Raw genomic sequence first — 22,071 nt, 5'->3', positions numbered from 1 at the left:
GCTGGGATTAGAGGGGCTGTTCTAGTGGGGGGATGCTCTTTTGGTTACAGATTCCATTGACGTTGTGTTTCGGAGATCAGCTCGGGGATTTATGGGGTGGAAGAGTGATGTAGTAAAGCTTAAAGAGTTGAGAAATGTATGTATCTATGTATGTGATGGGGATGGATTGAGCAAGGTTCAGTATGCACGCGGTTCTCAGTAGGATCCAGGGTCACTTTTTTTGTTGACAGGCGGTGGTGACATATTCAAAGGATTAGTAGCTCTGTGGACGTGAGGCTTTCGACCTCTTTAAATAGAGAGAGAGAGTGAGGGAGAGACCACCCCAAGAAAACAAAACAGAGGTCAGACAACAGCAGTTTGGCAGAGTGTGACTGGACATGGCCCGTGTCGAACGCATGCACACACAAACATATAGCTGATAACACATCTGAAGTGTGGCCGCCAAGAACAGCCGAAGTTAAGATGGCATTGACTGGGGCTGAAGGTAAGAATGGCAGCAGTCACACAGCTGTGCATGTCAGGCCACCACGGACAGTAGAGTAGCAGTGTGTGCTTATTTCACAACTATTTTTAAAGGTGCTGTAGGTACATTGACAGGGTAAAATGACTACACTGTTGGTCTTGGGATGTTTGAGATCAGTGACCACTCCGCAGCCTCGACACTTTGATTTGTATGTTATAGATATTATCTTAAGCTGATTATCTTGTGTGATAAAAGATGGGAGGCTCATTTCTGAATCAGTAAACCGAGATGTAAAATGCTCCACTTTCATGACACACAGCTTCTGTCTTGTTCTTAGATGCCTGTGGTAGCTATGTGGTAACTCTACATGGCTTTTCACACTTGAACTTGTTAACCCTGGATTATTCTAAACACACGACAAACAGAATCATGTTTTAAAATGCTAACACTTTATTTTGATGGTCTGTTTGAGTATTAGTAGACTGCTTAATATCTGTTGATACTGCTCCTTCAACAGACATTTAACTCAGTGGTCCCCAACCCCCGGGCCGCAGACCGGTACCGGTCCGTGGATCAATCAGTACCGGGCCACAAGAATTAATTATCTTTAAGTTATTAGCTGCAATTAAAGCCAAACTGAGGCATATTGGACATGTTTCAAACATTAGCGGGGATTTTGTGTGAGACTGAGCCTGCGCCCTCACTCAGCAAGCTGGTGCCCGATCATCAGTCTTCGCTGTTAAAGGAGTTTGAGTGCTACTTCCCAACCTCAAAGGACCCACGAACGGCTAGGGAATGGATACGTGACCCATTTGTCAACAAACCAGCTGAATCCAGCATGTCCGTGCAAGTAGACCAATTGCTGGAGATCGTAAATGACGGCGGCCTTAAAACAGTGTTCGAGACAACAACTCTGCCGGTGTTCTGGATTAAAGTAATGGCAGAATACCCAGAGATCGCTAACACAGCGCTGAAAACCCTGTTGCCATGTCGAGATGTACATGATATGTGTGTTCTGGCGCTCATGGGCTGTTTCACGGGCACACGCAAAGCTTGAAGGTAAACAAACAACGGCTTATCATAAGCATCTTATCGATAATTATTTACACAGTTGCCATTAAGATGAACATATAAACGTTATCTGCCTAATTTCTATCACCCCCCCCCCACCCCCCACTAAGTTGGCATGTAACTTAAATTCAACAGACGAACCATCAATATAAAGTGACCTTAAACATTTATTAATGTTCATACTTTAACCAGGGTTAACTGTAAATGCTGGATTAGTTGGTAAGCTGATGTTTAAAACTGCATGTTCTTAAACTCCCAGGTTAACTTTCTTATTTGTATGTTTGCCGTGTCAGTGATGTTGATTGGATGAACACAGCATGCAATCATGTTTACATATTGGTGCTAATATTTTGCATCTTCATAGAGCTAATTGTTTGAGGATAAGAAGTCTTTCTTGAATGGATTATTCATGGACTGTAAATGTAATTCAATCCAATCTGGGCTGTTCTTGTGCCCGTCTAAAACAAGAGACTAGAAGACACTGAAATATCATCCATAATATCCATCTATAACAATCTAACATTACACCGTTTCACACTGGACATATTTGGGTCCACAATGTGGAATTGACACCACAAAAGTGTGGCTAACACTGCTCTCAAACAACGTTTCATAACCCAAGGCAAAAATATGTGTCAATCATTCTTTTACACTGGGTAAAAATCTGTTTAAAACAATGATAATGTTGGGTTAACCAATTAGTGTACCCAAAAATGAAAATTCTGTTATTAATTACTGAAGCTCATATAATATCAAACCTTTGAGACCTTTGTTCATCTTCAAAATGCAAATTAAGAAATTTTAGATGAAATCTGAGAGCTCTCTCATCCATAATAGACAGCAACAGTTTTATTCATTCATTCATTTATTCATTATTCATATTCATATTCGACTTAGTCCCTTTATTCAACCTGGGTCGCCACAGCAGAATGAACTGCCAACTTATCCAGCTTTTGTTTTACGCAGTGGATGCCCTTCCAGCTGCAACCCAGCACTGGGAAACACACACACTTGCATTTACACACATACACTACGGCCAATTTAGCTTATTCAATACACTTATATCGCTTGTCTTTGGACTTGCAGAGCACCCGGAGGAAACCTACCAGCAACCGTCTTGCTGTGAGGCAACAGTGCTACCCACTGAGCCACCGTGTCACCACTCAAAGTTTAAAAAAAAAAAAAACATCCTCAAAACAGGTTATATGCCTTCACTGGTTCCACAAGAATTTTATCAAGCTTTGTGACACATAAAAAAAAAAAAAAAACAACTTGACTCAACAATTTCTTTTCTTCTGTATAGTATAGAATGCGTGTTCATGAGAGTAACAATCAAGCAATAACCATAAAATACAATAGTAGGAAAAACAAATACAGTGGAAGTTAATGGTTACAGGTTTCCAGCTTTCTTTACGGATATTTCTTTTGTGTTTGGTTTGTAACAAGTAAAGAATGAGTAATTCATTCATTTGGGGCGAGGCAGTGGCACAGTAGGTAGTGTTGTCGCCTCACAGCAAGAAGTTTGCTGGTTCGAACCTCGGCTCAGTTGGCGTTTCCATGTGGAGTTTGCATGTTCTCCCTGCCTTTGCGTGGGTTTCCTCTGGGTGCTCCGGTTTCCCCCACAATCCAAAGACGTGCGGTACAGGTGAATTGGGTAGGCTTGAGTGTGTGTGTGAATGTGTGTGTGGATGTTTCCCAGAGATGGGTTGCAGCTGGAAGGGCATCCGCTGCGTAAAAACTTGCTGGATAAGTTGGCGGTTCATTCTGCTGTGGCGACCCCAGATTAATAAAGGGACTAAGCCGATTCATTCATTTTCTTTTTGGCTTAGTCCTTTTATTAATCCGGGGGTCGCCACAGCGGAATGAACCGCCAACTTATCCAACACATTTTTACGCAGAGAATGCCCTTTCAGCCGAAACCCATCTCTGAGAAAAAGAATGAGTAATTCATATCAGAATATCATTTTTGGGTGAACTACCCCAGTGTAAAAAGCCGTTATGTGTATGGGAGTTGCTTTGAACAATGGAAACCTTGATAAGGGATCTGGTTCCTGCCCAGGATAGCATCTGATGTGTCCACCGAAGGCCATGTTCCCAAATCTTCAGGGAGAAGTCACACCCAGAGCTCAGACACTTGATCTGTCCTGGCACAGACATAACTGTTTTACAGGCCAGTGTGTCTGCAGCTGTGCACTGGCCTAGTGACTGACTTTACAGGCCTGAATTAAAGGCCTGGGAATGCACATGGCATCCCGGGACTATTTACAGCAAGCGTGTTGATATGAGCATTGAAACACACATCAAAGTAACCTTGTTGTTTCGACCACTGACAGCAACTGAGGGACTAGTTCAACACTTTTGCAGACTAAACATTTGTCTGGTTTTGACATGACATATACATGGGACATGCTTTCAGAATTGGTGGACATAAATCGAGAGATTCACTCATTATCTTTAATCGAACACCATAACCTTGCTTCTCCCACCTTTTCTTCACTTCTGGTCACATGGAATGCCTTTAGGGCAGGGCTATCAGTCCTTTATTGCGGGCAGGGCTTTACATTAACTTTTTTTAATCACCAGCCACTGTGGCTAGTAGTTTTCCAATGTTACTAGCCACGCTGCATTTTCACTAGCCACAATTTTGTTGTTGGGAAAATATATTTTATATGCATGAATTTGACGTTGTCATGCTAAAATTACTTGATTTAAATTGTGTGTTATGTCCACATGCGTCCCCATTCATTTCACTTTTTGCGAGTCGAGTATGAGTTTGCTCAATGAGCATGAGCAAAGGAGTCATGGTTTCATAGTGTCATATTGCAATTAGTTTTTATTTCACATGACATTTTACAGCTCAGAATTAACGATTTACCAAATTTATCTCTATAACCACACTAAACAATAATTATTAATTAGCCACAAATTTTTTATGTGTCAAAACAAGCAAAATATAGCTGTATACTATACTTTTTATTTAACAAAACTTTTCGTAAAAAAGAAAGAAAAGCAATTGACTTTTAAAAAATAATTATTGTCATGTATCAAAAATATGCACAGTAATCTGTCGTGGCTAAAGATCTCTCGGATCACCAGTTAACTGCACATAAATGGAGAGTTAATCTCCCATTAAAGCAATGTTTAAAAAAATAAAAGAAAAGAAAAGAAAAGATAATTAAACCAGTTTAACAAAAATTAAAGCAAATAAAACCGTAAGCAACTGAAAGCAGGTGAAACATACCGTGTGTGATAATAAAAGGAAGATCACATGTTCACGGTTAACTTTTTAGGCAATTTAATAATCAGTTCAAAGTGAAAGCAACAGGTGCTGCTTACAAAAAGACACATTTTGAGCTCTTAAAAGCATCAGGACTGTGGATGCATGTTCATCACTTTTTGTGTAGTTTAATTGAAAGAGAACCGATGACAGTTGCGTTTCCAGAACCTGTTCCAGACACGGTTGCTTCACGATTCGGGAGCGCGCACGCGTTAAGCAGTCGCGTGCACGCCTTAAAGGCTGATTTATACTTCTGCGTCAAACACCGGGGTATGCTACGGCGCTGACGCATAGCCCTTCGCCGTGGCCATCGACGTCAATGACGTGCACCTCTCAAAAAATGTAACTACACGTCGCAACGACGCGTAGCGTAAGCTCTGTGATTGGTCGGCTTGGTAGCGCTGACGAGTCTGGGCGGGACCGAGAGCCGCGCGAATGGCGCGAGCGATTGTTTACAAGTGTGGAGTCCCATGAAGGAGCTCCGGATGGAAAGTTTTGTTTTGTGTTTACCTCATAGTTAAAGTTGTTGCACGTCCGCCGGTTCCTGCCTCAAAACGAGCGAGTTTGAGCCACTTGTACATCCCGGAAGTGTTCAGGAAAAGCAAAAAACCAGAGAAGAAACTCGACACAGAGGAACATTAACACCTCACTGCCCACTAGCGTTTCGGAAGTGTTAATGCAGACCGACAGAGACAGTGCGCAGAAGTATAAATGCACAGCCACGCGCGTTGCCTGCGCCGTGGGTTACGCCGGTCACTTGACGCAGAAGTATAAATCAGGCTTTAAGCAGTCAAGCGCATCACTGTTACAGCGCATCACTGCGCATCATCAGCTGTTAGCGCAAGTGATCATCATTCTCTCATTCGGTATTCACTTGCTTTCTTCTGCTCGCGTGATCACAATTATTTTACTTCTCGATTCTAAGATCACATTTGCACACATATTGGGTCATCGTTATATATTTGAACCCTGCTTTTAGGAAAACTACAATTGAAAAATTATTTTCAACCAGCCAAAGTGGCTAGTGGGATTGTCTGTCTAACCCGGCAAAGATGAAATCTACCCGCATTTATCGGGTTGGCGGGTGTTAATGTAAAACCCTGAGTGCGGGACTAATAGTGTGTGAATTGCTTCTGTGCTGTCTTTGTCAATCTTCTTTAATTTAGTTAATTTTGCTCATTTTCCAATGATTCAATCCGTTCACAAATAATGAAATAATGCAATACCTTACATTTTATTAAAATTTTTGGACCGTTTCAATAAAATGTATGTCATGATATGAGGAAAAAGGACAATTTTACCATCTGTTTCATGCTGAATTTAAATGTGCTTCTATTCAGATATGCCACGGCAGTTCCCGAAGATTGCTTTGACTGATGTGGATGAGGAGGTTCGCCTGCTGGCGGAGAAGGTTTATGCCTCGGCACTGAAAGAAGAAGACACAAAAGATGCCCTGTCCATGTACACTGTACCCGAGGACTGTCCCATTGGCCTTCAGGAAGCCAAACAGAGGGAGCTACTCAGAGAACTGGCTGAGCAACAGTCAGAAGAAAGTGCCAAACGGTCAGCACCATTCGGCAACATCGGTCCTGAAGGGCCACTGTCCTGCAGAGTTTAGATCCAACCCCAATCAGATATACCTGCCTATAGCTTTCTAGTGTCCTTAAAGACACTAAGTAGCTCGTTCAGGTGTGTTTGATAAGTGTTGGAGCAAAACTTTGCAGAACACCAGCCCTCCAGGACCGAAGTCACTCATCCATGATTTAGATCATAGGTCTCAAACTCAACTCCTGGAGGGCCGCAGCTCTGCACAGATTTGCACCAGCCTTAATCAAAAACTGCTGATCACACTAATCAAGGTGTTCAAGATTACTAGAGATTATTAAGCAAGTGTGAGTTGGAGGTGGTTGAAGCTAAACTTTGAAGCTGTGGCTCTCCAGGAATTGAGTTTGAGACCATTAATTTAAATCTGTGAAGTAGCATGCTAACAGAAGGTTTTACATGCTTAAAACACTAGGGCTGCGTCCAACTGCATACTTCCATACTATATAGTACGCTAACATCAGTATGCGAGCCGAGTAGTATGTCTGAATTCATAGAATTCGAAAATCAGTAGGCGAGAAGTACCCGGATGACTTACTACTTCCGGCGAGATTCTGAAGTGCGCATCCCATGCACGCTGCGCTATCCCATAATGCACCGTGAGAGAATTCATGAATGGAAGTGAGGCGACGCAACTGATGCAGGTAGGTCACGTGACCATGACAAAATGGCGGATGTAGTACGTCCGAATTCCATTCATACTTTTCACATTCGTATATAGAACAAACTTTTCTAACGGCCGAGTAGTACGTTTAAATTCAAATGCAGCACCTACTGAGTAGTAGGCGGTTTCAGACGCAGCCCAGGTCTTACCTGTCTATGTAGGACAATCCGATCGTTTAAACAAGGTAGCTCCTTTTTGATGCTGACCCAAAGTGTCATTTATTACCAGCTTAACCAATCAACACCATATCCACCAACTGGTCAGCTATGTAGACCAGCAGTTCTCAATCCTGTTCCTCACAACCCCATATTCTCAACATTTTGCATGTCTCTCTTGCTTAACACGCCTGATTTAGATAACCAGCTCCTTAGAAAAGAGCCCCATGAAGTTTTCTGATTGGCATGTTTCCTAAATAGTGTTTACTCCTCTCTGGCCCCTGAACATGGGAAATTGGCTGAACTTGAAGTTTACTTCTTTCGAACTGGAATCATGCCAGAATATTATTTTTGTATGTCTACTTTGCAGTGCACTTATGGTCTAATGCAGTGGTTCTCAAACTGTGGCTCGTGTACCACTAGTGGTACGCAGGCTTCCTTCTAGTGGTACGCTGAGAAATGAAATATGTCAGGTACATGCTACACACATTTTAAAATTTATCAAAAATGATGTTTATAATATCTCATATTTGACATAAAGCCTATATTTCTGTGGTAATCTGCCACGTTTTTTAACTCTGCAGATTTGTAGCTGCTTTACTGGGCCTACTACGCTACTGTATTTCAATACTGCTCATTTTGGTGGTACTTGGAGGGACAAATTTTTTCTGAGGTGGTACTTGATAAAAAGTTTGAGAACCACTGGTCTAATGCACTGGTTATCAACCACGTTCGTGGAGCTCCCCCGAAAATGCACATTTTGCAAGTCTCCTTTGTCTCACACAGCAATTTCAGGTCCTGGAGTCTTGGCTAATGAGCTGATGAACTGAATTAAGTGTGTTTTACTTAAAATGCATACAAAACACGCAGTATTGGGAGAAACGGGTGGGTAATGGGGGCAGCAATGTGGTTGAGGAGCAACATGGTACCTCTGTATGAGAAACATATAAAATGTGCAGAGTGAGGACCAGGATTGAGAACCACTGATCATAGATATCCAATCCTGCTCCTGGAGAGCCAACATCATGCAGAAATTTGCTCTGGACTAGAAGTTTAAAGTGATCCAGAAGACCTTGTTTCACTTGTACAGGTGCTTTTCACTTGGATTAGAGGTAAACTCTGCAGGGTGGCGACCTTCCTAGGCTGTATTCCAGTCCACCTTTAGACACGCACTCATGAACTTGCCTTTCCTTGTTACCTCAAGGGAATCGCCACCACCATTTGAAAGTGTGTTCCTCTTCATCAAGTGAACGAGGGAAGTTTACATGCACATACCCTCAATCTTGACCGTGGGAGTAAATCTGCTTCATACTGAATGTCCACTCCAGCCCCCATATGTTCCAGAATGCAATGTGACTGTGATGTCACTAAAACAGTGTAGTTCCCTGGTGCTCAAGGGTTTAGTGAATTCCATTTAAACCCATTCAGATGATCTCCCTGCTGAAAAATCCAGTTTAAACCAGCCTAGGCTGGTTGGCTGGTTTTAGCTGGTCGACCAGACTGGTTTTAGAGGGGTTTTGGCCACTTCCAGGCTGGTTTCAGCCATTTCCAGCCTGGTCTTAGCTGGTCAGGCTGGGAGATGACCAGCGAAAACCAGCTTGACCAGCCTACCCAAGCTGGGAGTCCAGCCAAAACCAGCTATGTCCAGCTTAAACCAGGCTGGTCAAGCTGGTTTTAGCTGGATTTGGCTGGTCATTTTCCAGCCTGACCAGCTAAGACCAGGCTGGAAATGGCCAAAACCCCTCTAAAACCAGGCTGGTCAACCAGCTAAAACCAGCCAACCAGCCTAGGCTGGTTTAAGCTGGATTTTTCAGCAGGGCTGCCAGTAGTGGACACTTGCATAATGATGTACATCTGAGGGAGCAAGCCGGAGGGAAGTTAGCAAGTGAAGGGCATAAAGATTTGGATGGGAATGCAGCCCTAGGTAACACAGTGGTCTAGACCAGGGATGTTCAAACTCAGTCCTGGAGGGTCGGTGTCCTGCAGATTTTAGCTCCAACTTGCTTTAATACACCTGCAAGGATGTTTCTAGAAAACCTACAAAAGCTTGATTAGCCAGCCCAGGTGTGTTTGATTGCCGTTGGAACTAAACTTTGCAGGTTACCAGCCCTCCAGGACCGAGTTTGGGCAACCCTGTCTAGACAATCTAGATCACCTTGGACCATGGACTATTCTGGAAACACTTCACAATGAATATCAAATGGATTATATTTTCCACCAGCGTAGTTAACAATACATGTGCTTAGTGAATTTACTGCTTGATTGTTTTTTTTTAGCTTCCATTTGCTTTAATCCTTTCTAGGAAGAAGAGTTTTAAGATGATTCGGTCCCAATCTATGTCACTGCAAATCCCATTAAGTACAGAGAGTGTCCGGGGTGTAGTGACCCCCCTGATTACCCCGTCCTCCACTTGCTCATCCATTTCGCCAAATTTCCCGGAGTATCAAAGAGTCACCATTAGCGGAGACTACTGTGCTGGGGTGTGTATTATTAGAATGGACGGTCAACCAATTTTGTGTTTGCAACTAAAGGCTCTTTAAATTGCAGATGGTGTCTTAACAGTCATGTTTTACGGTGCACTTGCAGATTACAGTTGAGGACTATGAGCAGGCAGCTAAAAGTCTGCTAAAGGCTCTTTTTATTCGAGAAAAATACTCCAAACTGGCATATCACCGCTTCCCACGGACTACGGCACAGTTCCTACGTAATGCAGCGAATGAAAAGTGGACAGAAGAGGACGAAATCCTCCCAGGTACATCTGTATATGATCAGGCTTCAAAACCATATGGGTCATGCAGAACATTCTCTTTCGAGGTTTATTTTTGGCTCTGTAAACATTTTAGTGGGATTTCTGTGTACAAAAAAATGCTGACTATGTTTGCTTAATGTCCCTGCCTAAAGTCCCTTCCCAAGACATCAATGTTTAACTAATTTTAGAAGACATAAGAGCTGGCATGAGTTATGCGTAGCTCAATAATGAGAATAAAAAACACTTAAAATTTCAGCTAAAATGGAAAAAACATTTTATCCCCCAATGGGAAAGCCAGATTGTCGTTTATGCGGATAACTAGAAAGGCATAGTTTAGCATTTTTCTTTCTATTTCATAAATTCTCTTGCTTTACTCAGATATTTGTCCATGCCCTGGTGAGGGAGAGGATCCCTACAGCATGGAGAATGTTCCAGAAAACCTCAATTATCAGATGAAGATGAAAGATGGCATTATTTATGTATATGAAAACGCTGAAGCCTTAAGCATGAACAAACCACGCTGCCTTCCATATCCAGACCTGGAAACATTTGCTATTGACATGAGTCATGTGCTCGCCATGATTGCTGATGGGCCTACGTAAGTCTATCGTTTGCGATATACCTCTACAAATTCTTCCCACTATAAAAATGTAGATTTATCGTAACAATAATGATCAATAATACAATGCCCTTCCAGCTGCAACCCAGTACTGGTAAACACCCATACACTACATTCACACACACTTATACACTGAGGCCACTTTAGTTAATTCAATTCACCCACTGTATAGCGCATGTCTTTGGACTGTAGGGGAAACCGGAGCACATGGAGGAAACCCACGCAAACAGGGGGAGAACATGCAAACTCTACACAGAAATACCAACTGCACCAGCTGGGACTCGAACCAGCGACCTTCTTGCTGTGAGGCGACAGTGCTAACCACTAAGCCACCTACCACCCCTATTGTGTTCATGTTTGATCAATTTCTTCATTTCTTTATCCACTTTGCAGCAGCGATAGCTCTTTTCTTCAGTAATCTACATGTGGAGATTATGCGTGAGGGCGCCCTCTAGTGTCCAGTATGAATGAAACAGAAATAACAGTACAATGTTTGATCATAACACTATGTAAAAGATCTTCGGCTCTCCACCTGGAAGACCTGCTGTCCTGCAAAGTTTAGTTAACATAATAAATTCATGTGGATTGAACATAAAACATTTAAGTTGTCCCAACAAAATCTCAAGAAATGCCTTGTTTTAGCTGATTTTAAATAAGTAGTTTGAACAAGCAGCAAATTTTTAGTTTTTACCGTATTAATATTCATTCATTTTCTTTTGGCTTAGCTCTTTATTTATCAGGGGTCGCCACAGTGGAATGAACCACCAACTAATCCGGCATATGTTTTACGCAGCGGCTGCTCTTCCAGCCGCAACTCAGTACTGGGAAACACCCATACACTCTCTCAATGGACCATGGACTATACGCTGGGTTCCACACAGTTGATTTGTGTTAGGACAACATGAAGGAATTAGGTTAACGTGTTAGTTTTTCAAACATTAAAGTGGATTGAACATAAAAAAATTAAGATGTCCAAACGAAATCTCAAGAAATATGTTGTTTCAGCTCACTTCAAATACGTAGTTTAAACAAGCAGCAAAAAAACATTTTTTGACTGTATTAATATCCTTAATTAATAAAATTTAACAATAAAAATATGATAATTAGTAATTTTATGCTGAAAATTGCGCTCACTGAGATTTTCTGCGGCTGAACTGTTGTCAGTTCCAAATTTTAAGGTGATATCATTTGGTGGCAGGGCTTTTTAACCACAGTTATGGAATTCCATGCCGTTAGATATTCGTCAGGTGGACTCTATCTCCAATTTTAAATCCTAGGTATAAACCTTTCTGTTCAGGATCGCTTTTAATGACTTTCTTGATTAATACTATGTTTTATTACTCTACTGTCTCGTTTTTATAATGTGCCTGTGACATACTTTAATGTGTCCTTGAGTGCTCTGAAAGGCACCTATAAATAAAAGGTATTATTATTTATTATTATTATTATTATTATTATTATTTAATTACGACATTTTGTCTCTGTGGATACTTATGAATTATTCATTAATTCATTCATTCATTCATTCATTTTCTTGTCAGCTTAGTCCCTTTATTAATCCGGGTTCGCCACAGCAGAATGAACCGCCAACTTATCCAGCAAGTTTTTACGCAGCCGATGCCCTTCCAGCTGCAACCCATCTCTGGGAATCATCCACACACACATTCACACACACTCATACACTACGGACAATTTAGCCTCACTTAGCTGTCTTTAGACTGTGGGGGAAACCGGAGCACCCAGAGGAAACCCACGCGAAGGCAGGGAGAACATGCAAAATTTCACACAGAAACGTCAACTGAGCCGAGGTTCGAACCAGCGACCCAGCGACCTTCTTGCTGTGAGGCGACAGCACTACCTACTGCACCACTGCCTCGCCCCACTTATGAATTATACTGACTTATTTACTTACTTACTCCCAGGGTAATTTATATCAAAGTTGATATTTAGCCGCACCATATTGGTGTTTTGTAACATCTAGTTTTTACGAGGTGGGTTGTTAGCCCAAAGCTTAACGCCCAACCTGGAGGACCGGGACAAACACAAATACACTATGGACAATTTACCCTACCGAAATCACCTGTACCGCATGTCTTTGGACTGTGGGGAAAACTGGAGCACCCAGAGGAAACCCACGCTAACACAGGGAGAACATGCAAACTCCAGAAAGAGCAACAAGCAACCTTCTTGCTTTGAGGCGACAGTACTATCAGCGCTACTGTGCCGCAACTTATGAATTACATCATTACTAATATCGTTATCGTAATGAATACAATATCCATATCGCCCATCCTTACCTCCAAACAATATCAACCCATTGGTAATCAATTCAAGAATTATGAGATTTACTTCTTCCCTAAACAGTAAGACCTACTGCCATAGACGACTCAACTTCCTCGGCTCAAAGTTTTACCTGCACGAAATGCTCAACGAAATGGCCGAACTAAAAGAGCTCAAGGGCGTTCCTCACAGAGATTTCTACAATGTCAGAAAGGTATTATATAAAACACATATAGTAATGTGTAATTACAATTTATTTTCCATGTTGTCTAAATGTGTCTACTTACAGGTAGACACCCATATCCACGCAGCAGCATGTATGAACCAGAAACACCTGCTCGATTTCATCCAAACCACCTACAAAACCGACGCCGAGAGAGTTGTTCTGGAGAAGGCGGGGCTTAAGCTAACTCTCAAACAGGTGTTTAACAACCTGAACATGGACCCTTATGATCTTACGGTAGACTCTTTAGACGTTCATGCTGTAAGTAACATGTTTAATGTTTACTGATATACTGGTGGCTTGTACATTCTGCTTCATGTTCAGTATATTTGCAGGGCAGACAAACCTTTCACCGCTTTGACAAATTCAACTCAAAGTACAATCCTGTCGGAGCAAGTGAGCTGCGGGAAATCTACCTGAAGGCCGACAATTATATCAATGGAGAGTATTTCGCCCGCTTGATCAAGGTAATTTGGTCATTTTGTCAAAACAAGATGTCCACAAGGACAATGTTTTAAACAACCCAAGCTCATTCTGAAAATGTAGCCCTGCGGACGTTTCAGGAAACCGTGATTTACGTGGCCGGAGGTACGTATGGCTGCATTACATTTTTTCGAGTGAACGCTATGGGGCGGTGTGACGCCGCTCCTCTTATTCGCGCTCGGCTGCTGTGATGGCTCACCTCCATGTGGAGGGGTTTCCCGTCGCAATCAGTTTGTCTGCTTAGCTCGTAGTGTTACGTCAGCGGAGTCCCGGAGGAGGAGACCCGCGATAACCGGGTTCGAGTACGGGAAATAGCGGTTCCAAAAATCAGGTAAGATGAAAAACAGAATCCAAAAAATAAAAGCGAATGAGTTCGTGACGGGGCGAGAATGCAGTGAAATTCGAAAAATGGGTCAAAATCGGACGATTTTGCTTATCTTTTCTGGACGGCTTTTGTAAATCGTCCCTTGGATTTAGGGAAGGAGGAGGAGGGTGGCTGGGTCGGCCGATTGGCCGGCCGCTCAGTCAGTTGCTCGGTCATTCAGTCAGTCGAACAGACGGTTGCTCAACATTAGCCTCCGGCGGCTTTTCACGCTAGAACAGCACATGCGCGAACAGCACGCGCTCCCAAGAGGCGTTCGAGACGCAAAAAAGCGCGGAACATTTGCTTCTCACGCATTCACGAAAACAAAAACTGCACAAATACGTACCTCCCAGGACGTATTTCAAGGTCTCCAGAAACGTCCGCGGGGCTATGTTTCCACAATGAGCCTGGGTTGGTTTCATACAAGTGTTTCCCAAAGTAGTGGTCGGGACCCTTGGTGATTTCCAAAAATATCATATATGTTATTAAACTATTAGAATTACCATATTTTATCCATAACCTACAGAATATAAATAGTATTTAATAGTTACATAAAAAGCAACATGCAAATAAAAAGCCGTCAGCCTTACAATTTCCATTGAAGTTTCATTTCTATTAAATTGTGACCCCTGGGGTGGTTATGCTAGATTAATGACACAGCAATAGTGTTAGTGGCAGCAGATTGACTTTATGGCACAATGTTAAACTTTGACCCCTTTACGGCACTCATGTACAGTGTGGGGCATTTATATGGATACACCTTAATAAAATGGGAATGTTTGGTGATATTAACATCCTGTTTGTGGCATATTAGTATATGTGAGGGGGCAAACTTTTGGATGGGTGGTGACCAAGGTGGCCTTTTGAAGTCGGCCATCTTGGATCCAACTTTTGTTTTTTCAGTAGGAAGAGGGTCATTTGACACATCAAACTTATTGGAAATTTCACAAGAAAAACAATTATGTACTTGGGTTTTAACCTAACTGTATTCTTTCATGAGTTATTAACAAGTTTCTGACCACTTACAAAATGTGTTCAATGTGCTGCCCATTGTGTTAGACTTTCAATGCAACCCACTTCTCCCACTCTTCAGACACTGATAGCAAGGAGAAATGCCAGCACAGGCTTCCAGTATCCCTAGTTTCAGGTGCTGCACATCTTGTATCTTCACACAATTTGCTGGCATTTTTTGTAATTGACATGTGTTTTCTGAAATTATAATACATTAAGCTCTCTTGACCACCATACATTGTTATCCTTTAGGCCACAGGTGCCAAACCCAGTGCCTGGAGGGCCGCAGCTCTGCACAGTTTAGTTCCAACCCTGCTTCAACACACTTACTTGTAGGTTTCAAACAAGCCTGAAGGACTTAATTAGACTGATCAGGTGTGTTTAATAAGGGTTAAAGCTAAACTGTGCAGAGACGGGCCCTCCAGGAACTGGATTTGACATCTGTGCTTTAGGCAAACAATTAATCAACGCAAGTTATTCCACTGAAAAAAAGGTTGTTTTGGTAATCTTCAAAATCTGACCATTTGTGTCCATGTTTGAAGTGGCGGTGCTTCTCTGTTGATGTCAGTCTGACAGTTTCAGCCACAGTATTCTTAACCACTCCCCTCTTACCGTTAGTTTGCTATGAGGGAATGATGCTGAAAAAAGCCCCGCCCCCTACTTAATATTCTGTTTCAGTTGGAAATCAAGTAAAGGTCTCTGAAACTATAGGTTCAAGACTTTAAGAGACTTCTTTAACTCTTTGTCTCTGTCAGGAAGTAGCACATAATCTGGAAGAGAGCAAGTATCAACATGCAGAACCGCGACTGTCCATATATGGCCGTTCCCCTGAGGAGTGGGAAAGTCTCTCCCATTGGTTTATTCAGAACAAAGTGTACTCTCCTAATATGCGCTGGATCATTCAAGTGCCCCGAATATAGTAAGTAGATATATTTATTCAAAATATTTCGAGATAGCACTGATATATTGTGTTATGACTATGTTTTTGTGCCTTTTTCTTTTACAGTGACATCTTCAGGTCACGCAAGTTGGTTCCTAATTTTGCCAAGATGCTCGAAAATGTTTTCCTTCCTCTGTTCGAGGCCACAGTGAATCCTCAAAAGCACAAAGAGCTCCACGTGTTTCTTAAATATGTAAGTTTAAGGTTTATAACAGATGCAGCATTTTTAATTACAGTATGGTAAACAATGTAAAATTTGTGTAATCAATACCACCTGGTCGTGGTCGGATATACAGTTTGTGGACACTCCTATACTTAATGTGTTTAATACTTACTGGTGGAAAGAGAACTAAAAACTCATCATACTCCAGTAAAAGTAACATTACTTGCCAAAAATGTAGTACAAGTAGAGTAAAAGTAACTGTTGTACTTGAGTAGTGAGTAACTGTGAAAATGATTCCACCTTATACCCTAAAAATGTAGCTTACGTCAGTGCTATTCACGTTTAATGGTGTTTAAAAGTGTAAGTTGAATTATTTGCCATTTGTGGACTATACATGTAAAATGTGAGATTAATTAAAAACAAGAACACATAACGTTAATATATGCACTTGTAATAAGCTAACAGAAAGCAGGTTGATGTGCTGCTTGTGGAGCAAAATATGTAACCTAGGTGACAAACATTTAGTAACATTTAACTTTTAGCCTGACTAACAAGCTGAGTGTCCCTGCGAACCAATCCCATGCGGCACTGATAGAATATGGTGCAATATGGCGCAAGATGTGTTTGGCTCCGTTTGGTGCTATTTTCAGACCAGCGGAACCCTAATTTTCATGTTTTGCACCACGTAGTATATATAGCAAATTCATTTGCGCCATTTTGTGGACTCATGGATGTGCCGGTCTAAAAAGAAGCTGTGTTAAGGCGCATTGTTGGTGAGTTGCTACAGTATTTTGAGAAAAAGACTGCGCCATTGATCAAGTAAAAGCTGGTCTAAAGTCTAGCACAGAACTTTTGTTCTCTCCCCATTTGTTAGCGGGAACGGGCGTGGCAGGTAGAAAATGGGGCGGGAGGGCAGCAGGACAACAAATGCTGAATATAAGCGGGAGCGGTCGGGTTTGAGCTAAAACCTGGAGGGAGCATCTCTACTCCGGTTTCCCCCACAGTCCAAAGACATGTGGTACAGGTTAATTGGGTAGGCTAAATTGTCCGTAGTGTATGAGTGAAAATGAGTGTGTGTAGATTTCCCAGTGATGGGTTGCGGCTGGAAGGGCATCCGCTGCGTAAAAACGTGCTGGTTAAGTTGCCGGTTCATTCCGCTGTGGCGATTAATAAAGGGACTAAGCCGAAAAGAAATGAATGAACGAATGAATGTTAACAGAAATTCTCTTTACTGTAATAAATTTGTTAGTACAAGTCAACTTACAAGGGTGGCACTAGGCAATGAATCAATAGTTGTAATGTAACTTATAATCCAAATGTGTTAAAGGGACCATCAACATAAAGTCAACCTAAATAATGTGAATTATGGTATGTTCTCATTATACAAAGCGAACATGTTTTTTTGATTCATATTGAGCTGCTGGATTTATTTCTTAATCTCTTCACAGATATTTCCTCCATTTGGGAAAAATACTTTCAATAAAGGGAAATCTATTAAATGACATTAAAGAACTTTTACATGATTTTAAATTTCATTAGGGCGGGTAAACAAGTACAGAACTTTTATTTTGAACAAACCGTTTCATGCTAAAAGCACGCACTGACATTGTTGGGAACTGTGTGTTTTTGGCATGTCAGAAAGTTCAGAGAGGATCCGTTTTGCTCCAGGATGAAAAATGTGACTGGTCTGCAAAAACCCCCAGTTCTGAACCCCACTCAACATATTTAAGGATTAATTAAAATGACAGTGCCTGACCTCTGACCAATGCCTGACCTCACTAATGCTCTTGTGTCTGAATAGGAGCAAATCTTCGCAGTGGAGGCTTGTGTCTACATACTTTCGTCCATGTAGAATGTTTAATATGTATATTGATCAAGGACAAAGCCGCTTTGGTGTCTGGCTCAAACTCAATTGACAAAAGTGTTGTTCATATAAAAGTAAAGCGTATTAAATGCAAGTACAGTGTCTACTTGTTTCAAATAACTTTTGTGAAAACAAAACATCAAAATTAATGGGTGAAAATAATTTTCAATTGACATTCAGGATAACAGACTGAACTAATGAACATACTTTGAAAAAAATATATGCAATAATAAGTGATTATACTATTTTATTATATTTTAAATGATTAAATTATTGCAGACAATTTGGTTAAAGCAAGTTATTCAAAGAATGTTTAATTCTTCTTGTTTAAATATGTGTGACAAGATTTCTTTGGTATTTGGCATTTTATTCCTTTGTACATCAATATAAAATATATAATAGTATATACTTTTTTAAGGAAAATTATAAACAGGATGCATTCTAATGTACTTTTAATGTGCTTTTCCACTATTTTTTTTTGGAGTTTTACCATTTTTTAATCCATTCAGCCAATATCTGGGTCTAGCGATAGCACTTTTAGCTTAGCTTAGCATAAATTATTGAATCAGATTAGAGCGTTAGCATCTCACATGATTTCTGTAGTTACCAACCCAGGCTCATTCTGAAAATGTAGTCCTGTGGACGTTTCTGGAGACTGCGAATTACGTAGCCGGAGTTACGTACAATATGGCTGCATTTCATTTTTTTAAGCGAACGCTACAGGGTGGTATGACGCTGTTCCTTTTGGCGCTTACTGGCTGACCGCTTAACTCCGTGTGGAGGGCTTTCCCACTGCAACCAGTTTGTCTGGTTAGCTCGTCGTATACGTCGGCGGACTTAAGACGCAGGGAAGGAGTTGACGATAACCAGGTTCGAATACAGGGAAGAGCGGTTCCAGAAATCAGGTAAGACAAAAACAGAATCCAAAAAATAAAACGAACAAGTGAACAACAGGGTGAGAAAGTGGTAAAATCCGAAAACGTGATAAAAATCAGATGAGGGCTTTTCTTTTAATATGGACAGATTTTCTTAACCATTGGTTTGGTTTAGAGGGAGTTAGTAAGTGGGTGGGTCAATCGGTAAAATTAGATGGGTTCAGGGAAGGAGGAGGGTGGGTCCGTCGATAGCCCCATTGCCCAGTCAATCATTCAGTCATTCAGCTGGTCGAAAGCGGCCTCTGGTGGGTTTACGCGAGAACAGCGCAGGCTCGAACGGCACTCGTGAGAGAAATTTGAGAAATGAAAAAGCACACACAGCGGCCTCTCGTGGATTCACGCAAAAACACAAACTGCAAAAATACATACCTCCTGGAGCGTATTTTGCGGTCTCCAGAAAACGTCCAGTAGCCTGGGTTGGTAGTTACATTGTGTACTAAGACCAACAGAAAATGAGAAGAGGTATTTTTCTAGCCTGATATTTCTAGGAACTATCGTCTCATTCTGGCATAATAATCAAGGAACTTTGCTGCCAAACCATGGCTGCAGCAGACGCAATGATATTACGCAGCACCTGAACGTAGTCCCCAGCGAGATAACTAGTTAAAAGTGATGCATAATATCATCAACCCAAGCTCATTCTGAAAACGTAGCCCCGCGGACATTTCTAGAGACTGCGATTTACGTGGCCGGAGGTACGTATGACCGCATTTGGTTATTATCGTGATATGACAGCGGAGTGGAGGCCCGGAGGAGGAGGAGCCGGGTGTTCAAGACGAGAAGAGCGGTTCCAGAAATCAGATAAGACAAAAAACAGAATCCAAAAAATAAAGCGAACGAGTTCGTAACGGGGTGAGAATGCGGTGAAATCTGAAAACGCGGTCAAAAACGGACAAGGGCTTTTCTTTTTCCACATGGCTTTCATAAATCGTCGCTTGGGTTTAGGGAAGAAGGAGGAGGAGTCAATCCTTCAGTCATTCAGCCAGTCGGTCAGTCGGACATACGGTAGCTCGAACAAGAACAAGAGCAAGAACAGTGCGGGCACAAAAACAAAAACTGCACAAATACGTACCTCCCAGGACGTATTTCGCGATCTCCAGAAATGTCCACGGGGCTACGTTTCCAGAATGAGCCTGGTTTAAATATCATTGTGCCTGCTGCAGCCATGGTACGACAGTTCTTTGATTATTATTATGTAAAAATACCTTTTTTTAAAAAAAAAAAAAAAAGTGAAGTTACTTTAAAAACCTCTTTTCATTTACAGTCTGCAATGTTAGAGATCTATTCAAAATCATAGGTTGCAATTTATTAAGTAAACCGCACTATACTCATTAGATGCCCCATATTTTCTCAGGTGACTGGCTTTGATAGTGTGGACGACGAATCCAAACACAGCGATCACATGTTCTCTTATAAGAGCCCTAAACCTGAGCAGTGGACAACTGACGACAACCCGCCATACAGCTACTACCTCTTCCACATGTACGCCAACATCATGGTGCTCAACAACCTCAGAAAGTATGTATGTGCTCCAATATATCGCTTCCAAATCCCACCATATCCCATAACAATAGGGAACACAATATGTACACTTAAGAGGGAAGTAAACAGAGATCACTTACTTGCCATAAATATCTTCTGCTATACCCTCGGGCTTTGATAAACCTTAAATAAGTACTGGAAGGCATTCGGGAAGAAGAGGTTTCCAGTTGCATGTGCGACTGTTTCACCATGCACTGGGACATCTATAAATACCGCTGTATCAGTAATACACACATATTGGGTTACAGCTGGGATACTGTCAAAGCTTGTGAAATACTGTCAGTACAACAAACTGACATCATCTTTCCACTTTATGAAGGATGGACTGTGGATTGGGTCAGTGAGGTCATATCCTGTGGCCTATAAAGAATTATTAGCCCTCCTGAATTATTATGAGCCCCCTTTATACACTGTTTCCCTGTTTTTTGTTCAACGGAACAAATATTTTTTTAACACATTTCCAAACATAATAGTTTTAATAACTCATTTCTAATAACTCATTTCTTTTATCTTTGTCATGATGACAGCCAATAATATTTGACTGGATACTTTTCAAGATACTAGTATTCAGCTTAAAGTGACAGACTTAACTGGGTAAATTAGGTAAATTATTGTATAACAGTGGTTTGTTCTGTAGCCAATCAAAAAAAAAAAAATTGCCTAAGGGGCTAATAATATTGACCTTAAAATAGTTTTTTTTTTTAAAAAGGTTTTTTATTCTAGCCAAAATAAAACAAATAAGACTTTATATTGTCACTTATATCTGTAAACTTACATGGTAACTAGATGTGTAAGTCGTATGTAACTACAGTGTATGTACACACCGGTTCATAGTATTTACTTGTGTAATACTGGTGTAACTACACACATGAAACAACCCACTGAATAGTTTGTGTGAGTTCAAATGTGTAACAGTATGTTGGTAACAACACTAAAAATGTACACATCTTATGTAAAAATAGTGGGGCTCATATCTCAACAGCAGGTGGACTATAATCTTCCATTGATTGTTTACTTTTGGCTTATACGTGTGTGTGTGTGTGTGTGTGTGTGTGTGTTTTCACAGGGAACGCGGTCTTAGTACCTTTCAGTTTCGTCCGCACTGTGGAGAAGCCGGTTCCATCACACACCTGGTTTCAGCTTTCCTCACCGCAGACAACATCTCTCACGGCTTAAACCTGAAAAAGGTTAATCCAGTCATAGTTATCAATGGCATTTCAAAAATAGCTAAATTTAAAAAGAAAAAAAGTACAATTGTAATTCAAATTTGAATCCAAAATTCTGAAAATCAATTCAAAAGTGTTATTGATAAAGTCTTAAAGGGTCATAGAATCCAACAATGAAATCCATTCATTAATTACTCACGTCATGTGGCTTCAAACCCTTTAGACCTTAATCGTTAATTGTCAGAACAGAAATTAAGCAATTTTAGATGAAATCCAGGAGTTCTTTCATCCTTTATAGCCAGCAATGGTCCCAAGATATTCAAAGTCCAGAGAATATATTTGAGATATTCATCTTTGTTCCAAAGGTGAATGAAGGTCTCAGGATTGGAACGGCATGAGGTTGAGTAATTAATAACAAATGAATTTGGGTGAACCAACTAGGACTGCACGATTAATCGAAAAAAAGATCATGATCTCGATTCGACCCTACACACGATTTT

The 22,071-nt window shown here is 41.1% G+C and overlaps 1 protein-coding gene across 11 annotated transcripts in view; it reads left to right on the top strand.

Moving 5' to 3' along the window:
• The window catches only part of ampd3a (adenosine monophosphate deaminase 3a), a 32,852-nt gene that overhangs the window by 3,319 nt on the left and 7,462 nt on the right, over window positions 1-22,071 (top strand). For 4 of the 11 annotated variants that reach the window (XM_087262219.1, XM_087262223.1, XM_087262218.1 and 1 more), the window contains 11 exons: window positions 6,152-6,374; window positions 9,535-9,712; window positions 9,819-9,984; window positions 10,360-10,579; window positions 12,965-13,094; window positions 13,170-13,364; window positions 13,439-13,570; window positions 15,717-15,880; window positions 15,968-16,094; window positions 20,218-20,381; window positions 21,472-21,592. In XM_087262219.1, coding sequence (XP_087118345.1) covers window positions 6,152-6,374; window positions 9,535-9,712; window positions 9,819-9,984; window positions 10,360-10,579; window positions 12,965-13,094; window positions 13,170-13,364; window positions 13,439-13,570; window positions 15,717-15,880; window positions 15,968-16,094; window positions 20,218-20,381; window positions 21,472-21,592 — 1,820 coding nt within the window. Of the gene's footprint in view, window positions 1-359; window positions 485-6,151; window positions 6,375-9,534; window positions 9,713-9,818; window positions 9,985-10,359; window positions 10,580-12,964; window positions 13,095-13,169; window positions 13,365-13,438; window positions 15,221-15,386; window positions 15,881-15,967; window positions 16,381-17,658; window positions 18,841-20,217; window positions 21,100-21,471; window positions 21,593-22,071 lie in introns of those variants that run through there. The other 7 variants (XM_087262221.1, XM_087262220.1, XR_015496472.1 and 4 more) reach the window with 5 other exon arrangements.

Source organism: Danio rerio, chromosome 7 (genome assembly GCF_052040795.2).
Source record: "Danio rerio strain M-AB ecotype USA chromosome 7, GRCz13ab, whole genome shotgun sequence".
NCBI lineage: Eukaryota > Metazoa > Chordata > Actinopteri > Cypriniformes > Danionidae > Danio > Danio rerio.
Note: the sequence above shows the minus strand (reverse complement) of the source record. Positions and strands in the feature narration are given on the sequence as shown.